General features: G+C 41.8%; 1 protein-coding gene across 5 annotated transcripts; it reads right to left on the reverse strand.

The window, feature by feature from the left end:
• Positions 1–3,869: 3,869 nt before the first annotated feature.
• BTF3L4 (basic transcription factor 3 like 4) lies at positions 3,870–18,140 on the reverse strand. 5 transcript variants are annotated; one of them, XR_010744276.1, is made up of 8 exons: positions 17,986–18,140; positions 16,850–16,913; positions 15,899–16,012; positions 13,762–13,963; positions 12,531–12,590; positions 6,885–7,055; positions 4,801–4,984; positions 3,870–4,075 (listed from the first exon to the last, which is right to left on the reverse strand). XR_010744276.1 is itself a non-coding variant. In XM_066325489.1 (6 exons), exons 2-6 carry the CDS (start codon positions 16,901–16,903, stop codon positions 11,620–11,622), a joined length of 477 nt encoding a protein of 158 aa, XP_066181586.1. In that variant the 5' UTR covers positions 16,904–16,913; positions 17,986–18,139; the 3' UTR covers positions 11,276–11,619. The 5 variants fall into 5 exon arrangements, 1 of the variants encoding a protein (XP_066181586.1); XR_010744275.1 differs by having other exon boundaries at positions 4,801–6,366; XR_010744277.1 differs by lacking the exon at positions 4,801–4,984.
• Between the last annotated feature and the right edge of the window lie 416 nt (positions 18,141–18,556).

An 18,556-nucleotide genomic window follows, 5' to 3' on the forward strand; every position in this document is an offset into this window, starting at 1 on the left:
TTCTTGGTTTATCCGCTGTTGGCATCTTGGCCTTTTCCTCCCTACTTCTCCTTAATGACAGTGGGTGCAGTGGGCATCAAAACCACCATCCTTTTGGGCACAGAACATTTGAAGCTGTCTTTCAAAGGAGAAAGCTCACACACCTGACCTGTGCTGCAGATTGCAGGCACATCTTTGTTTCTTAAATAACTCAGGGAAATGTTGCTTGAATTTAACCACACTTGACTGAGGCAACTGGTGACTGCTGTAGGGGAGGGTCAAAAATAGCTGCCACTGCTGAGGGCAAGGAGAGGGAAGACAGCCATTGCAGTAGCTTTCAGCAGCAGGTGGCTGTCTGTCAGCCACACACAGGCCCAAAATTCTTTATAGGGTTATGTCTCCTCTATCAGAACTGCCACAGGGAGTACAGTGCTCATGCCTCAGGGAAAAGGTGTGATGGGGAGCAGGTAAAGAATGGTTAAAAACATGAGCTTCTGCTTTAGATGGGCTCCTGCTTTCATCACTTCTTTGAGCAGTGAAATGGTTCACACACACACACACAGCTTTAAGTACACCCTGAAGTATTCAAGGCATTAATGAAAATCCAAAGCATCTTGTTCATTTCAATTACTTCTCCACCCACATTCTTCATTGAATTAAAGGATATCCTACACACTCTTTTGTTTCACTTATTCCCCAAAGATTGTTTCATCATACACCAAGCAAGGATCTTCAGCATATTCATAGTAACGTCTCAGTCACGGCGTTCAGCGTTATGATGTTCCTGGCACAAGGGATGTTATTAAAGGATTGAAGAGATGAATAGATGGCAGATTTCCCCAGGCAGCACATCAGAAAATGGACATCAAAAGAACCTGGCTCAAAATGCAGTGGGTATTACTGGCTCCTGACAAATCCCACTCATTTCTGAATAGTAACACTGTCAGGCTGTGTTAGGGACATGTCCATCCTGGAATACCTCCACAAAACTGTTTGCTTATCCAGTAAAAGCACTCCCATTTCAACACCCGCCCCTCTAGTTGAAGACAGCATAATCTTCATCAGTCAAAAGTACTTTGGCTCCAAATCCAAATACAATCCTACTTAAATAATTTCCAGCATCCCAAGGCTCAGGCTCTGTAGCCATGAAAATTACCTTTTTCTCCCACCATTTTTCATGAACCCATCTGGATTGCCCTAGAAACCCTGAACGTGTGAGTCTCTTTTACAGGACACATAGGTTGTCACATATTACAAGTCATCTTCACAGACCCCCAACAGGATAACAGGCCACAATCTGTGACAGGAAATTTTAAAAAATTGTATTTCCTTTTTCACCGAGAACTGGTTGGAATTTTTTCTTACAGCTATTTCAAACCATGAGTAACAATTCCTGGGCAGGCACTGAGGAAGGAGAAGCACATATACTGACATGATGTCACCACCTGAATTACTCTGCTGAGATATAAAAATAGTTTGGAAGGCAGCATGGCCAAAATTACTATATCATTTAATTACAACCTACTTTCATGACAGGCCATCAGTTAATTAAGAGTGTCAAAATGCTGAATTGCCTCCAGCTTCTAACATGCTTTGCAAATGACATGGAAGTCATCTTTTTAAATAGCAACAGCTTAACTGAAAATGTAGAACCCATAGTGAAATGCTTTGAAAAATGAGGCAGTCAACTGAGCTGACCTGAAATTCCCCACGCCATAAATTCACTAGGGAAGACAGTTATAACCCATTTAATTTACTCTCTGAAGATCACATTCGCATGACATCAAAACTATTTTTCTGAAATTGATGTAATTTGAAGTGTTATAAAAACAGGAGCCTGGAGTGACTGTGCTCTGTGCAGGACACACAGGGCCTGGCTCCAGCATTAGCACCTTCCCTCCAGGCTGCTACAGTACAGGCAACTGTAAGGCATTAAAAGGCTTAGAAAAAAGGGTTTTTTTCCTTTAGAAATAAGTCACCTTCACTGATTCTCAAGTACCACCTATGATATGAGAGAAAATTCTCTATAAAGGGAATAACGTTGCTATAAACTTACAAAATTAAGGAACTGGTTTACCCATTTGTTATATCTGATACCAAATCCCTTATTCTCTTTATGGAGTTATATAGTTTTTTATTAAACAAAGTATTTTGTATTAATTATGTAAGTTTTATATAAATTGTAACAAAACGAAAAGGGAAAAGCAGACTGGATAGAAAGGTCATGTTTCCTAAGGAAAAGTGGATAAGAGTAGTACTCATCTGCAGAAGGAAGCCAAACATCTTGAAACTGAAACAAAAACAGAGCAGACCCTCTCCCTCATTCTCCCTTTGGCAACGGTGGAGTTCTTTTATTGGGCAGACAGAAAAATATTGTTTGTTGCCTGGATTTTTTTTTCTTCCAATGAAAATGAGCGCTTCACACTGGGAAAAAAAAAAAACAAAAAACAAAAAAAAAAACCAAAAAACAAAAACCAAAAAACCTGATGAGCAAACGTCTCCCCCTATAGTTTGCAAGAAGCTGAGCATCTTGAAAATAACAATTAAAATCCTGTCTCTTAGCTGAATAAAGGAGCCAAGCCAAAACTGAGCCAGGCCTTTATGTAGTATAGCAACATGGAAGTGGATGCTATAAAAGAGTGCTTGAATAAAAAGTATGAGGCTACTCCAAGAAGGAAGTCTGATCATTCAGAAGAATTGTGGCAGGTTCATAGTTTCATGACTGTGGGGCAGTGTCCAAGTGATTAACAAATTCAGGATTGGGGAAGACAGACTGAATTTCAATATAATTTACATGTGGCAGCGAAGGGAAGTACATTAGGCCTGTAATTTATGCAATAGGAAAGAACTTCAATACTAGAAAGAACTGAATGTGCTTTCTAAGTTGGCTTCAAAGCGATCCCTACTACTAAAGACTTTGATTGAGAAAAAGATTTGAGCTTGGTAAAAATGCCATTTAATCTAACAGGCCATAAAAATGAAAGCTGACCAGTAAAGAAGAGTGCTTTGCCAGATGACAAACACCTCAATGCAACTTTCACAAAATAGTCATTATTCAATTTTATGTCTGTTTCAAAGGGAATAGGTGTGGGATGGATCCTGTCACCCATATCCTCATGCTGGGACAGTGTTGCTGTTTCTGTAAGGAAGAGGCCCTGGAGCCCTGGAACTGGACTTCACTGCCATTCACAACTACTGAAAACCAGCTGTCAATAATTTTACAATCCCCGTGGAGGTTTAAGGTGAAGGGACATCTTTTATTCAGCATTTTTACAGAGAACAGTCAAAGGAGTTAGTAACAAAGGAGTTAGTATCCAGCAAGGTCCATTACACAATACAGTGATGCAACATTAATGGAATATTGTGTCTTCCCCTGAGCACTTCCCTTCCGTGTTTGACAGGCAATCCTTGGGGTCCAAGGATTAGCCCAGCAGTGGCTGGGATGGCATTGCTCCAGCCCTTTCCCCTAATGGTGGAAAATATCCCATGTTGCATGAGCTTAGCAAATGCTTCACATACCAGCCTGTGCTGGCCTCTTTATTCATGGAAACATACTTAGAATTCCCATTTGCCAGGTGTGGTGTTAGACATGGACTGGATTAGTCTAGAATCCTGCAGACACTGGAATGTGGCAAGGGGGTGAAACTTGATGATCTTTAATGTCCTCTCAAAGCCATCGTGATTTCTTATAGATAATAAGTCATAAAAATAGAGTGAAAGGAACAACAGTGTCATTGATTTTATGTCCAGATCTCCTGACTAAAGATAACCACTTAATAATTAATTCTAGGCAGGCATGCCCACTTCCCATTGGTGCATTTCTTTTTCACTAGTCTGTATCAGTGGGAAAAGAGACTCAGACAAACAACAATAGTCTGAGACACACATGCTCCTCTTGATCATGTTGTTTAGAGTCAGCAGTGATGGCAAACAGGGAATCAATCTGTCTTACCGGCACAGGCAAACCCCACCACCAAATCCCATGGAAGTGCACACACACTCCACTCCTGCTGCGTGTCCCATGAACTCCACGGCTCTGCTGGAACCTTCCTGTTCTCCTGGCAATGGTTTGCCTTCGCAGAAGTGTGGCAACTCCCTGCTCAAGCAAAAGGACATTGCTTTACCGGGTGTAATTAAGCCTATAAAAAAACCACCTCGGGCTTATTTATGCCTTGTTAAATCACATGATTGAGATTTTGTGGAGTGCTGTGAGTCAGACACTCGGGAAGGCCTGAGCAGCTATTTCCTCAACATCTCAGTGAGAGATGTCTGTGTGTTGTTCATGTTTGTACCTCAGCAGTCAGTCAGATGAATGCTTTTGAGTTTGCTAAAAAAGCCTGGTACCCCCTTTCAAAGTGCCAGAAGCCTTGCAAACAATTTTGACAATGATACAGAACTAAATAAGGCTCAGTAAATAATAGCACATGCATCAAGAAGCTGCACTCTTGGGGAAGAGAGTGAGGGGCAAGAAAGAAAAATGCTCTTTGGCATCTTTTATTTTGCTTTCATCAAACCAGAGAGACATTCTGAGTATAAAACTTGCAAATGTTTCTGCTTTAACAGGATTACTTAAATACGGTAGGAACAACTGCTAAAGCTTGTTTTTATTGTGCAAGTAGACCAATGCATGTAATTCATCCTGCAGCAATTTTTCATGGGAATGCTTATGAGGGCAGGAGTAATTGAGGACAAGTATTTAATCACCTCTCTCTTATCTAAGTGTTAAGATAAAAGGGCAAAACTTGAACCAAGGCCTATCTCATACAAATTTTAATACAGATTAATGTCTCAGCAGAGAAACTAATAAAAAGAATGGCTCACCATTTTTATTCAATGCAAGTGAATTCTTGTTCTGAATAGTTAGTACATTCCTTTTTTCTTTTCCAACAAATACTGGCCATCCTGAACCATAATGAATGGGAGGACCTGAGCAGTTTGAAAGTATCAGCACCCTGTGATGGCAGTCAAACTCAGTAGTTCTGTTTCTCAGACAATACCACAACAGCTATAGAGAAAGGAAGATGACAGTCACAAAGGCAAACACGATGAGTGCACATTCCTGGTGATGCTACTGTGAGCCATTGAGGAAATGGAGGTTATAAGACATCTAAACCTTTTATTACAGCTTACTGCAAATCCATGAAGTGCTTGTGCTGATTAAAACCAGTAAGACTGTGTGCATTTTTCATTGAAGAGTTTCCACCAGTTAAGATGCTAATGATGTTTGTCTGCTTGTAGCCAAAGAACAAGCAAGCTTGTTCAAAGAACTCACCAGGCTCTCAGCGACCCAGACTGCACAAGAAAAATTCTCTATAATTTACAAAATCATCAGGACAGAACATGTATCCCACTAGAAACAATAGCTAGATTATCCCTTCAAATTTGACTATGGCCTCTAAAAGAAAAAAAGAGTGTCTGGAATATTTTTGTGGAAAACCTATTTCAAGGTTCTCAGGAGAACTGAGCTGGAAAAATCACCGTGTAATGGGATAAACCATTACAATTTCAGGGCTGCAAGTGGCCAACATGATCTCTCAGTGCACACTGCCAATGAAAGCAACCCTGTAACTCAAAGGGCAGGAGAAGAGTTAGAGGCAGTAATATCCCTGTGTTCAAAAGTTAATAATTTACAACAACACTGAAATCATGCTGCTGAAAGGTGATATAGTAAAGACTGGAAAATAACACATCCCTTGTTTTTAGAAGACTGACATCACTTTTGAGTCAAAACAGAAGGAAGTCTCAGCAAATTGCCTGAATATCCAGCAGGATATCATGAGAAAACCTTATATCTTTCAGTCAAACTGTGGAAGCAGGCTGTGGGAAACTAAAGACATATAGGGGAAAAAATCCTTATTAAAAAAAATTAATTTAGGCTATATTTGCATTCTTTCAGAGACATGCAAACATGCAAAATGTCACTAATTACAACTGTCAATCACAGAGCACACCAAGTCTCCAGCAATAGAGTAAAGGTTTCAAAATGAACAGAGCATGAATTTAGTTGCATTGTTACTCCCTGGAGATTGTAACAATGCTATAAGCAAGCTAGAGTTATTTTCAATTCAACACCATGTGTCAGAAACCATTTGAAACTAGATCTTGTCCCAAAAGTGGAAATTCCCTATTAAATCTCTCAATCAGTAACTTTAAAATTAGCAATTTTCAGCGAACAGGAACCTGCAGCAAGAAACACCAAAACTTCAGCAGCTTGCCCCAGTAAAGCAGTGTTCAGCTAGGAGGAGACATGCAGAGCAGGCTCACGGGGAAGGCTGTGCAGCTGTGGAGCAGTGGGGTGGCTGGGGCAGAGGGCAGTGAGGGCACGCTGGGCTCCCATGGGGCAGCTTATCTGCCCGTGGTGCAGGCAGAATGAACTGGACAGAACCCCTGTTTCACAACAAAAAAATTTAGAAACAAACTGCAAGTTAGAGGGTCTGACAACATCATCACCCAAAGCTTAATATGGCCAATCCTTTCCTCTTCCCAAACTTGGTGTGACCCTTGCAGCAGCAGCACAAGCTGCCCTACAGTGTCTTGCCAAGCCCCAGCAGCTGGGCTAAAAGGCCAGTTGAGTCCAGCCTGTGAGGCTGCTTTGCTGCTGCCTGTCCCCACACAGCCTGCCAGCAAACACTTCCCTCTTAGGGGGCTGGCCTTTATCTCCCAGAAATTTCAAGCTCCTTGGGAGGCATGAGGCAAAGGCAGTAAGGTGGGCTCCTGTAGCTTCAGAGCAAGCCGGTCCTGCTGACCTCAGGCATCAGCTTGGGAAGGCAAAGGAAGGGGACGCCTCACTCTGCTGGCAGCAGAAAAGTCAGAGATCAGTGAAAGCTTTTCAGGGAGCTTCACTCTTGGTGTGCACAGGTCTGGCATCCTGCTGACCTCTGCTGACATTTTGTGTCTTCACTTACCTATGTCAGGCAATAATTCGCATTGCTTGGAAATTTCCAGCTTTGCACATGGCCTCAAAATGAGATCTGCTGTTCTCAAAATGTTGTTTGCACCACACTTCCCAATGTCTGTAGAGAGCTGGTCTCACAGCACTGGCTCTTCTTTGTCAGCTAAGTTGCATTAGACAGAATCTAAAAATACATTAAATACTTTCTAATATTACTTTTTGACATAAGCAGTTACTATAGCTGCAAGAAGATGTTGCAAGGAAGTGCATGAGGTTGCACAAACTCCTTTTATTCAGCTGGGATATGTGCACTGAAAGGTCAAAAGGCCTTGGAATAGGGGTTTTTGTTTTAATGTTTGCCTTAGCATTCATACTTTAACAAAAATATCAAAAACAACTTCAAAAACTCAAAGGAACAGTTAATCTCCTTTTACTTCAAAGAGGCAACTAATTTAGCTTAGCTACAAAAATCTACCTGCAATGCAAAATTCAAGGAGATGCTGTCTAACATATGAGAATCTGACAGATAAGTTGACAAAAGTAGCATCTGAGCAGGCTTGGAGTCTGTTGCTTAGTGAGAGGGAGTTTATCAGCACAGAGGATCCACCAAATACTGCGTTTGTAACACAGAGGTAGCTTTTTATACCAGTTGCACGGAGATGCAGCTCTTTACTCTAAAGCAACATCCAGTTTGGTATTCATTAACTTACAAAGCACAGAAAGAAGGCAGAGCAGTACTCCTGAAATACAGGCAAACCAAGGCCCTGGAAGATGTACAAGTCTGGTTTGCCTTGTCCAGTAACAGTGGTGGATATGAAATGAAAGCCCCAATAACGCAGCTCTAGATACCAACCCAAGCTTCCACCCAAACATACCAAGACAAGCAATTTTAGAATTAGTGTCTTTGCTTGCTCCATACATCCTTGATTGATACTGTACCCATCATGTTTCTGGATAAAGCCACTAAGTTCTTCAGTGTCTGCAAACTGGTTTTTAAAAGGGAGGGATCAAAAAAAATATTGGGAAAGCAGTTAAACGTGAATAACCATCCCCTGCACTTGTGCTGTCACTTGTGTGAAGCTGCTATGATGTGCTTCTTTTCTGCACCACTTAATTTGCTCAAGTACAAAACAGGGATCATTTAATTAGTGCAATCTGGATCCCCAGAATAAAGACTACTCACTTTGTTTAACAAACCAGAAATGCCTTCGAGTCATAAAAGCAGACTGATCTTAAGTGCTAGTGGAAGAACTCACTCACTCACCTTCACCTAAGGGGCAGTTTGCTCAGCCCTCCATAAATTCCTACTGTCCAAGGCTGCATGGGTTCTGATTCCAGTGCAGACCTCCAGTGCTCATTTTGTGCACACCAAATCCAAAACATTATTTGTGAAGATCCTGGCAGAAGGAAGCTCATAGCAACTCCCAGTTCCCACAGAAAGTTGACAAATATGAGCAAGTTACCAACATATTTCCAAAGCAGTTCTAAATTCATCCTTATCATTCCTATGCACTCTTCAAATATTGCTACATAACAAAAGCTAAAAATAAAACCTCACTTTGTTCTCCAGCTCTGCATGGGAAATCCATGCACCCAGCCCAAGTCTCCAGCACCACTGCCTGTGCTGTATCCTCAGCAACCATCACACACAAGCATTTCTTTTTCACAGAGAAAACTATGAAACAATTGCAGGTTTTTACAGACTTTTCTCCTGCCTCAGAGAAGCCAGCCAGACCCAGGTTTCCCAGCCATAAACTGGGGAACTACACAAATGCACCAGCAGCCAGGGCAGGAAGGTCAGTGTTTGCTGTCTCACGCATTTGCCCATTCTTTGATTTTCACTGCTTGAGCTTTGACTCCTTCACGCACAATCCAGGGAACATTTTGATTTCCTTTTGCTCCATCTTCCTACTTTCCAATCACTGCTAAGTTATTTAACATGTCAGTAGCATTACCAGTATCTTTAATATGTCAGCAGAGTTAAGTAGTGAGCCAGCAAGCACAAGGGCTTCAGAAATATCGTGGTTATCATACTTCAAGCCAAGCAAAAAACATTCACATTTATGAGGGGAGTTTTTATTTACCAACACTCTCCCAAACTGTAACACTGCCCCAAACTATTTTTAGTAACCTTGCATTTCCACCAGCATATACAAACAGCATTTGTGTTATACCATGAATAAATACAAAAGAAAAAGAGCTTTTCCCACAACAGCCTCGATGGGCTACTTTTAATTAAAATCAGTTTAATGATTGATAAGCTCTAGTATTTCCAGCAGCAAATCATAAGTGGTTGACTGTTTCCAGAGACAGTGAAAAAAACTGAAGATAATATAACTACATAAGCTAGCATAGTAAGTTGGTTTACTGGTTGTCAACATAGGAAAATTTTGAGGGTTTAACATGTAAATTCAAGAGCAAAAACTATATCAGTATTTTGTAGCAATAAGAAAGTTCAGCTATATAAACTTAGGGAATCATTGTTTCCAAGGCTTACTTTTAGTCTCTCACAGAATTACTTTTGACATACTTCCTACATCAGAAGGAACAAGCAGAAATTTTCAGTATCTGATTAGTATTTAGGAAGGGGATGTCCCATATATCAACTCCGTGCAGTTGCTAATTGAAAAGGTTCTTCACTTGTGCCTCTGAAGCAAATGGAAGAACACTGCAAATACCTGCAGCCTCGTGTCCTTCCTTTGCTCCCTGGGCTCACAGAGGCAGCAGAAGGTAATTCCATGTGCCTGAGCACACATTTGTGGAGACATCTCCTTATAAACAGAACAAATCATCTGCAGCTGATCAGCCATACAACAAACAAAGGTTTCATTCAACACCAGAGAGAAAATAGGAGTGAGTGTAGGGAGTGTGAAATCCTAGAGCCCTGAAAGGACCCTCCCTAGCCCTGCATGTCTTCCTTGGTCACTGTCCCCAAGAATGCAGGGCTGTCTCAAACAGCTGCTGCATCCACCTGCTTTCCTCAGCCAGTGCTGGTAGCAGGAGCAGACAACACACAGGAGGGAGCATTTCCTCTTTTGTACTGTTATTTTATTTTGTAGTAAGATCCACGTAGTATATAAAATATAACAGGAAAAACTGAACAAAGCCTAGAAAATGAACCGAGGAGTTCAGCTGACGAACCACTACAGCTCTACTTCTGTGGGTTCATGAAGTCTCCAGAACTCATGGACTGTTTGCTTGTACTATTACAGTTCTCTAGCATATGAGCCTACACCAAAAGCTGCTATGTTCCAATTAAGCCATAGTTAAGTGACAGATGTTGAGAAAAAAAAAACAAACCAAAAGTGGCTTTTGTAAGCCACAGCTGCCCTTGACAGAGGTTACAATGATGTCTAACTATACTGTAATGCACATTACATCAAGAACCTTGAAAGAGCCTCTGAGAAAACGGCTTCACATTAAGCATTTTAAAGAAAGGTCATAAATACTGCACTGTACCAACAGCACCTCCCAATGTCCTCCTTACACCTGAGGAGCATTTGTGTTTTGTAAGAAGCTACTACATAGATGACACCAAACCTAGAGGTAGGTTATAGGCCAAGGTAAGTTACAGGCAAAAAAAACCAAACCAAAACAAAAAAAAAATCCCTTTAGAGCTAGTCACTGCACAGACAGCCCAGCAGGAGGCAAGGCAAAGTGTCATCAACTCTCTCCTCCCGCCCTAAACATTGCTCACACTGTGCATTTAGTTCCTAGTGCCCTAAGAATGAGAGTGGACCATCAGCTGCTAGTTAATGCAGTCATGCCAAGAGAACAGCTTGAAGTTATTCAAGCAAAAACCTGTTACTGTGCAAAACTGGTGCACTGGACTGTTACCAACCACACCTCCAAGCTTAGGAAGTGACCTGACAGTAGAGAACCAAGGTGTTTTTCTTTTGACTGGGAAATACTTTAGTAACCAACAGGAGAACATACTGCTAAGCCTACATGGAAGGAGTCAAATATCAGCTTGTATCAAAACTTTGAAGACAAAATAGATCCCCCCTAAACAAAAAACAAACACAAAAAAACCCACAAAAAAAAAATCCCCAATCAAAACAAAACAGACCAAACTACCAAAAAAAAAAAAACCAAAACCAAAACCACCACTACCAAATTGAAAAATAAATTTTGAAAAAGGTTAAAGAAAGCACACTTTCATGAGACAAAGTTTAAAAAAAAATACTATACCAAACAAGCTGCTAGAACAGCTCATCCTCCCCTAAAACCTGGGATCAACACAAGGTTGATAACAAATATGCTTACACTGAGAAACACACCTGCAAGTACAATAGTTATAGCAAATTAACCCCAAGTTTAAATGGTGTAATGCCTTCAGGTCACAAAATACGGACAAAATGTTGATCTTAACTCCCTCTGTGCATTATTTGATGATAATCAAAGTAACAACGCTGAAGATTCATTTTATTTCTACTTCCAAAGGAAAAGGGTAAATGGTTAAATATGTGTTCTCCAATTTGTTCTCCACTATACGTACACCCACACACATACACACACCCCTCAAACTGCACTGACATTTCTTTTTGACCAAAAGAGTAGATCCTGGGAGTAAGTGCAAAATGCAAAATCAACTGACAGAAAATGCTGAACAAACAGCATCATAAAAATACAAAATATTTATATTACTGAACTATTAACAGATGATGTTCTCTGTTTCTTTAAACTTTGGAACCACATAGCTGATTTCTTAAATCTAGTCCATGCCAGCTTCCAGAACTATTAATGTTTTAGTTAGCTTCATTCTTTGATGCTTCATCAAAATTTTCTACGAGATCTGAAAAAGATGAAGATATTTAATACAGTAATGCCAAGAAAGATTACCTTTGTAAGTGCAATGAAAATGCATAAAATTACAGGAAAGGTCAAGTAGTCCTTAATTACACTTAGGGAAACCATTGCTTTATGGGCAGATTTCAAAGGGCTTTAGAAAACATTGTTTGTTTAAACGTACACAAAGAACTAGAAATGCAGAAACACTCCAACAGTGACAATTCTAACATGAAGTGATTAAGAGCTGATTTGCAAAGGTGCTCTACTAGCTGCAGTTGAGTTTTGAGCATCAGCATTCTTTAAATGCCTGGCATTTTAAAGAATTGAGTTTTATGCAAGGTCACAAAGAAATAAACCATTGCCAAGGCATGAGGAATTGAATCTCTGGTCCACATATAAGCTGTTTTAGCTAACACACCATCCCAAAGAATACAGTGGAATGTGGTTATTGATAAAACACTTATTCACTGACAAATAAAGAACTTATCATATTTACTTTCAGACACTGACATCAGCCTTTTTTCCTTTGCTAGAGAAATAAAAATTCCCCTCCAGACCCTGGTATATAACAACCTGATAATTATGCCAATTATGTCATTTTGCAGTCCTAAACCCCGGGCTGGATATTTAGATACCTGTTCAACTTCACTGAAACTATTTTAACCTAGTTTCACTCAATAATTAAGGCAGTTGCACAAGGTAATCCTTTTTACAAAAGCTGGAATCCCAAGTTGTGTTTTAATGCTGTCCTGTATAAGAAGCCTCTCTTAGCAAATGAGGAGAGTAATCACATCAACAGACACATAGTTAAATGAGTGAATCAAAATATATAAATATCGAGTGGACATAAAAGTGTGTATGTGCCTACCTGGGACATCATCATCTTCTTCATCAATATCTTCAGATTTTGGTGCTTTACTATCCAACACTATAAAAAGAAATTTGGCACTGAGTTCTTGTGGTACAGAATCAGGGACACTCACACAACAAAATAAAAACCACACATGTGAAAAAAGCAACCATTTCCCCAACCCCCAACAGAGACAAACACACAAATGACCAGGCACTGAGAGGTAACAGCATGACCAAAAGGTGTCCTTGGGGACATTCTGACAGCAAAGCATTAGCAGAGGCATTTTCAGATGCTAAGGGGTACTCACAAAGAGTTTGCAAAGATCAAATGATACAGAGAACCCCCAGCATGACTCAATCTTCTAAGTGAAGTCCCGTGTTTCAATGCAGCAATAATATGGCCCCCACCAGTGACCAACATATTATTCAAACAGGCTTGTGATTATCTATCTCTGAATTTTAGAAGGTATTTTACACATCAGTAAAGAAAAACAAACCCATCACCTTTCACTTAAAACTCTTAACATGAATGTTGGAGAAATTAAAACTTAAAAGGAATAACTATTTGTTGAAAACATTAGAACAGGTGATGTATATTCCATTCCAAACACAGGCAACTGCAGCACAGGCAACTGCAGTCAACTCAATGGCCATAACAGCCTGAACTGGAACTGCAAAATTGCAGTAATAGTTATACCACATACACCCCTCCACCTATGCTCCCAAGGTTTTAAAATTAACAGAAAAAAATGAATCACATGCATAACTGTTTGGTTTTTTTAGTTTTCCATTAAAATTTTGGGTTTTAACTAGTTTTTTGAAGTCTTGGTTGAATTCCAAAGCCAATTGTAGAGCAGAAGAACATATTTCTTCTTCTATGACTGCAATAGAAATATGTTTTGTACGAACAAAGAAAACAGAATAGATTCCCTGACAAAAAGAACTGGTTGAGTTTTTCCAAGAAAAAACCTGAACTTCCTTTCCCCTCAGCATTCTGCCACACACACCTGCTATCACAGCATGCCACTTACCTATTTCTTTTAAATCAGGGCCTGCCTATGTAATCTTGAATCAACAAAGATAAAAATAGAGTTCTTTTCCCACCCTCTACTTCCACAACAAATAAAAGCCTACACACACACACTACTAATTTTTTAAGTCACATGCTGTTGTTAAATTTGGGTTAAAACTTTTACTACTTCATATGTTCCCTGAAGTCAGGTGTGAAAGATTCCAAAAAGACCTACCTTGTCTTGGGAATTGTTCAGCTAACTTCCTGAGACTTGTTAAGCTGTCAGCACCAAGCTGGCTTAAGATGCCTGGAAGCATTTCTGTGATCGGTTTAGCCTCTGCATGACCAGTAATTGCAAAAGTGTTGGCAGAGAGGGAAGCTTGAACCTTGGGGTTGTTGAAGTGAATAACTGTTCCATCATCTTTTATCATGTTCACCTGTTTAAATATATTAAGAACATTTAACAAACTGTTGCAGTACTTTGTTACACAAGTATAACAACCAGAATCTAGATTTGAAATATTAAAAATTACAGAACTAGCACTCCTGCAAAAGGATAATATAACCATGATGAAGGCACCTGGAATTAACACCATCTAAATTCAAAGCTCCAACAGCAGCACCTTGTACATCAGGTTAAGCCACTACCTTTCAAAGGGGACCCACGTCACCCACCAGGAAAATGTTCCTGCTTCTGCCCAGCTGGCCAAGGCACAGGACTCACACTGGCTTAAGGCAGGGATGCACACACAGGACTGGGGATTATGCACCAACTGCACTAGAATAGACTTCCAATACCTTCCCAATAATTCCACGAGGGCTCTTAAGACTAAGGACACCACACAGTGAGTGATCCTGCTCTCTTCCTCTTCCCTAGCCTTCTGAATCACTAAGAATTCTATTTTACAGCCAGGGTAGCGGCCTGCTTTAGAAAGTTGGAAAGCTTTTTCTTTGGGGCATGGCTAAACTATTATGCGAAAAATAATCCCCATGTGAAAAAATTATTAAGCAGTGTTTTTAAGTTACAGGGAGAAAAGAGGGATTCATAACTGAAGATGAGATTTAAAATACAGAAACATCTCAATCTTCCCACAGCAGCAGAGTTCCAAATGTGTTTGGAAAAGCAAATCCAGGTGTGTTGCTTTCTTGCCAAACTAAGCAACGTCCTGTCCTTTGCCCATGGGGAAATGGTAAAGGCTCCAAGCACAGGCATCCTGTTACTTAAAAGCCTCTTTCAAAGTGACACAAATGTGTTACTCATGCTTGACTCAACATTACTCCTCTAGCTGCATGAAGCTTACCAAGGTCAACTTGCGTTCACTTGAATAAAACATTCCCCAATTATGTCGCTTGCTATCAAGGTAGAAACGTTTTGCATCATCTTCCTACACTGAGATATTTAAAATCCTTAATAACCGTGTCTGAATCTGTGCAGAAAAAAACCCCAAAACTGAATATACACTAAGAAGAACCATGTCTCTCTTTGCTTCATATAGCTCTGCATATTTGTGTTAAGCTTAAGAAAACAGACAAACTGAACTGTTTCTGTAACAGAGGGCTGAAAACTTACAGGCAAACCACACTGAATCTGCCTTTGCCTTTGGAAGGGAGAGATGCACTTGGTAACTTCTGCATGCACCTTGCAATTCATTAATCACAGATTAAATAATGCACTGCTTTAACAAAGTAGTACAAGTGCTACAGCTACACTGAGCTCATGAGGGAGGAACCTACTCCTCCCATGTATGAGGGTCACTCTACACTGTTATGGAAAATATGTTTTATTAATATATGTAAATTAAAGGATTCAAGGAACATCTGAAACCTTCACATTCCTACTTACACAGAAGCTTCTTCTGTAGAGTCTCTGCAGTGTTTTAAAAAACACCTTCTCTACCTAGTGCAAACAATTCCAGCAATTTTTGTGCAGTAAAAGGTCCTAATTTTGATAATACAGACTTAAGTTGTCACTCAAGGTGTTTCTAAACCTTCCTTCATTATTCTGCACCACACTTGCTCTAGATGTGCCCTGTACATTTACTGCTCTTCTCTTTAGAGCAGGTAATCAACTTCACAAAAGAACAAAGAGAAGTTTTGTTCTGCAGTGAATGCAAGACACACACACAGAGCTGACTACCTCCACCACACACTGCCTGACCAGCATAACCTTCACCTTTCCTTCTCCAGGTACGTACATATTCATGCCAATGAGACAATACATCAAACAACTTTACCTCTCAATAACCAGATCTCTATGGTTTTCCTTGGAAGATAAAACTGTTGTTAAAACCAAAAGCAAATCCCACCATACCACCACCAAAACAATAGAGTGAGTTTATTTCAAACAGAAAACACTTATTTTTTCACTATACCTCTTCAATGCCAGCAATGTTATTTACTGCCAGTTTTTTGAGAGAACTCTGAAGTTTTTTGTCATCTGCTGTAGCTGTTCTGTGCACCACCTTCTTCTTTCTGCGAGCTGTTCCCTGGGAACAACGAAGAGACAACAGTCAGCTCTGCTCAAGATCCCTCAACATTAATTGCAAAAGTCAGGCCACAGTCTGATCCTTCAAGTTATGAGACATTTCTGTAGAAAAAAATTATTCTCTACTTATTTCCCTTTACCTACAGCTTTGGCCATCATTCCCCATTTTAAGTTTTTTCTTAAGTGTAAAAGATCCAAAAAAATACCAAACAGTAGCATATTTTTCCTTGCACTAAACCAGATTCCAAAAACACTACTTAGTAATAAGCAATATATAACAAAGTTCCCCAAAGATATTTTTTTTCCAAAACAAAGCATACATACAGTGATTTAAATGGTCCCACTTTAGCAACAAAGCCATTAACACCTTCAGAGTGTTCCACAGACAGCAATTTTGGAATTCCTGCTTTGCAAACTCTTGTGCAATCATCCCTATGACAGAGGATGAGCACCCACACTGAACAAACTACATGCCCTTTTATTGGTCATATTAACTACCACTAGCCCAGAGAAAAGAAACAGCTCAGTGCACAGCCAGTGCCTCAGTGCCTGAAGCAGGCACAAAGAAAATCACCAACAGGGAGACCAGAAAGGCAGAACTGCAGCACCCAAGAGGTGAGCTTAGGAGAGCTTTCACAGGTCACAACAAGTCACTGAATTAAAACAGTGCTTGCACATTGCAAAGTGCCCATCCAGCAGTTGTGAGCTGAAAGAAACTTGCATTTCAAGTAGCTGCACTATAGGCCAGATCACACAAATACTCCATTGGTCAGGCCTGAGAATAATTTTTTTCTTCTCTTTCTGTGAGCTTCAAAAGCATCTCTGGTGGCTTTCTTACCTTTCCTCCTATTCGGACCTGCGCTTGAAGCTTGGCCAGTTTTTCTTGGTTCATAGTGCTACGTCTAAAGAGCAAGAACAAGTTCAACTTAACCAACAAAACAATAACCAAAAAAATCACAGACCATTTTAAGAGTACTCTTGTAATTGTAGTGGGCTTTTCAAACTTCTAGAACATCACCCAAACCAGTGTGTCAAACAAACACACATAAACAGAGCTTTAAAGCCACACCTAAGCAACCCACAGTGGTCCTGTAGTAGGAAGAACCTGCATTTAGATGAAGTGTCTGTGCCACAATGAGGCAACTGAACAGGACATTTCATTCCACATCAGGTCAAAGCACTCATTTTCAGGATGCCAGTTTACTGCTGGAAGCATTTAAGTGAATTACTGACTCCAACCAGACCCGAAACAGCACATACACAGAACTGGGTCTAGGAAAACACCCAAATCTTGACGAGGGCCCAGGAACAGATTCATCACTAAACTACCTAGAAGAGCAGTCATATAATGAATCTATGATACTTATGACTAATAAGCGGGATCCAAACTCTGTGAAGTTCGTGTATAGACGTATTTGCTACGTGAACTTTTGTAGCGCTTCATCCAATATTCAGTGACTGGGAAGTCAGTGCGGTGCTTCTCCCACGGGTTAGGTAGGACCTTTAAATGGTGAAAGCCCCGAAAATCCATGATGGGTGAAAAAACGCCTCAAGCTTTCCAGCAAAAGCAATGCGTTTCGCTGCTCTGCCCCCGGGAGTCATCAGCGATCCCCGGAATGATGGGGAAGTCTGCGCTTTGTGCCGGGAACGAGGGGGAGCGAGGCCGGGATGGGGCACGGAGGGACCCGCGGGGCGGCGGGAGAACGGGCTCAGCCCAGAGCTCGGGGAGCGGAACACGGCTCATCCCTCAGGCTCCGTGGAACCGCGCTCCCACGGGAGAGCCGCGGCCCCGCCAGCCAGGGCAGCCCCCGCACAGGGGGGTCGCTCGCTCGGCCTCTCCTCGGGGAACGGCCCAGCACGGCCCAAGGCGACAGCATCAAGCTGCCGCGGCGCCCCGCCCGCCTCAGGCCGGCGGGGATGCGGCAATACCAGGACACAGACACACCGGGACAAGGGAAGAGCGGACCTCCTCACCTGAGCGCGGCGGAGCCTCCGCTGCCAACACGCGGCGAGAACAAGATGGCGGCCAAGGGAGGAAAGAGAGGCGCACAGAGAAAGGAAGCGCCGCGCCACGTGACAGCGCCAACCCGCCGGGCGATTGGCACACCCGCCCACTCATTAACATAGAGGCGGGGCGCGGGGCGCAAGGGCTTCTGGGAGTTGTAGTCTCCAGGGGGCAGCAGTCGCCGGGGCCCCAGGGCAGGGAGCGGTGCCGTGACCCAAACCCGAGACGCGGCGCTTCCAAACGCGTCACCTCTTGCTCTGTTCCCCTCAGTGAACCCTCCCTCACACGCTGTGCTTGCGGTCGGTTTTGCCTTCCCCACAGCTGGGCAACTCCGGAGAGCAGCACGACAGAAGAGTTTATTTGGGAAGGAGAAAATAAACCCGGAACCACCCCCCTCCCACCGCCGCCGGCTCCCGCCGGGATAAAGCTGGGGATTGCCCAGGGGAGTGACCAGGGCTCTGAGGCCCCGGTGCCATGACCCGGGCGCCGGGGCTCCCGGGAAGGAGCTCAGCCCAACCCGAGCCCCCACACCGCTCCCGC

The sequence above is a fragment of the Sylvia atricapilla genome, chromosome 9, assembly GCF_009819655.1.
Source record: "Sylvia atricapilla isolate bSylAtr1 chromosome 9, bSylAtr1.pri, whole genome shotgun sequence".
Classification (NCBI taxonomy): Eukaryota; Metazoa; Chordata; class Aves; order Passeriformes; family Sylviidae; genus Sylvia; species Sylvia atricapilla.

What these genes read in the sequence shown, in the direction of transcription:
- BTF3L4 (XM_066325489.1), bottom strand. Translation starts at nt 16,903, where the DNA reads ATGAACCAAGAAAAACTGGCCAAGCTTCAAGCGCAGGTCCGAATAGGA. An exon ending in AGGTCCGAATAGGAGGAAAG is followed by an intron (nt 16,013 to 16,849) that starts GTAAGAAAGCCA and finishes CGTTGTTCCCAG; the next exon opens with GGAACAGCTCGCAGAAAGAA. An exon ending in ACATTGCTGGCATTGAAGAG is followed by an intron (nt 13,964 to 15,898) that starts GTATAGTGAAAA and finishes ATATTTAAACAG; the next exon opens with GTGAACATGATAAAAGATGA.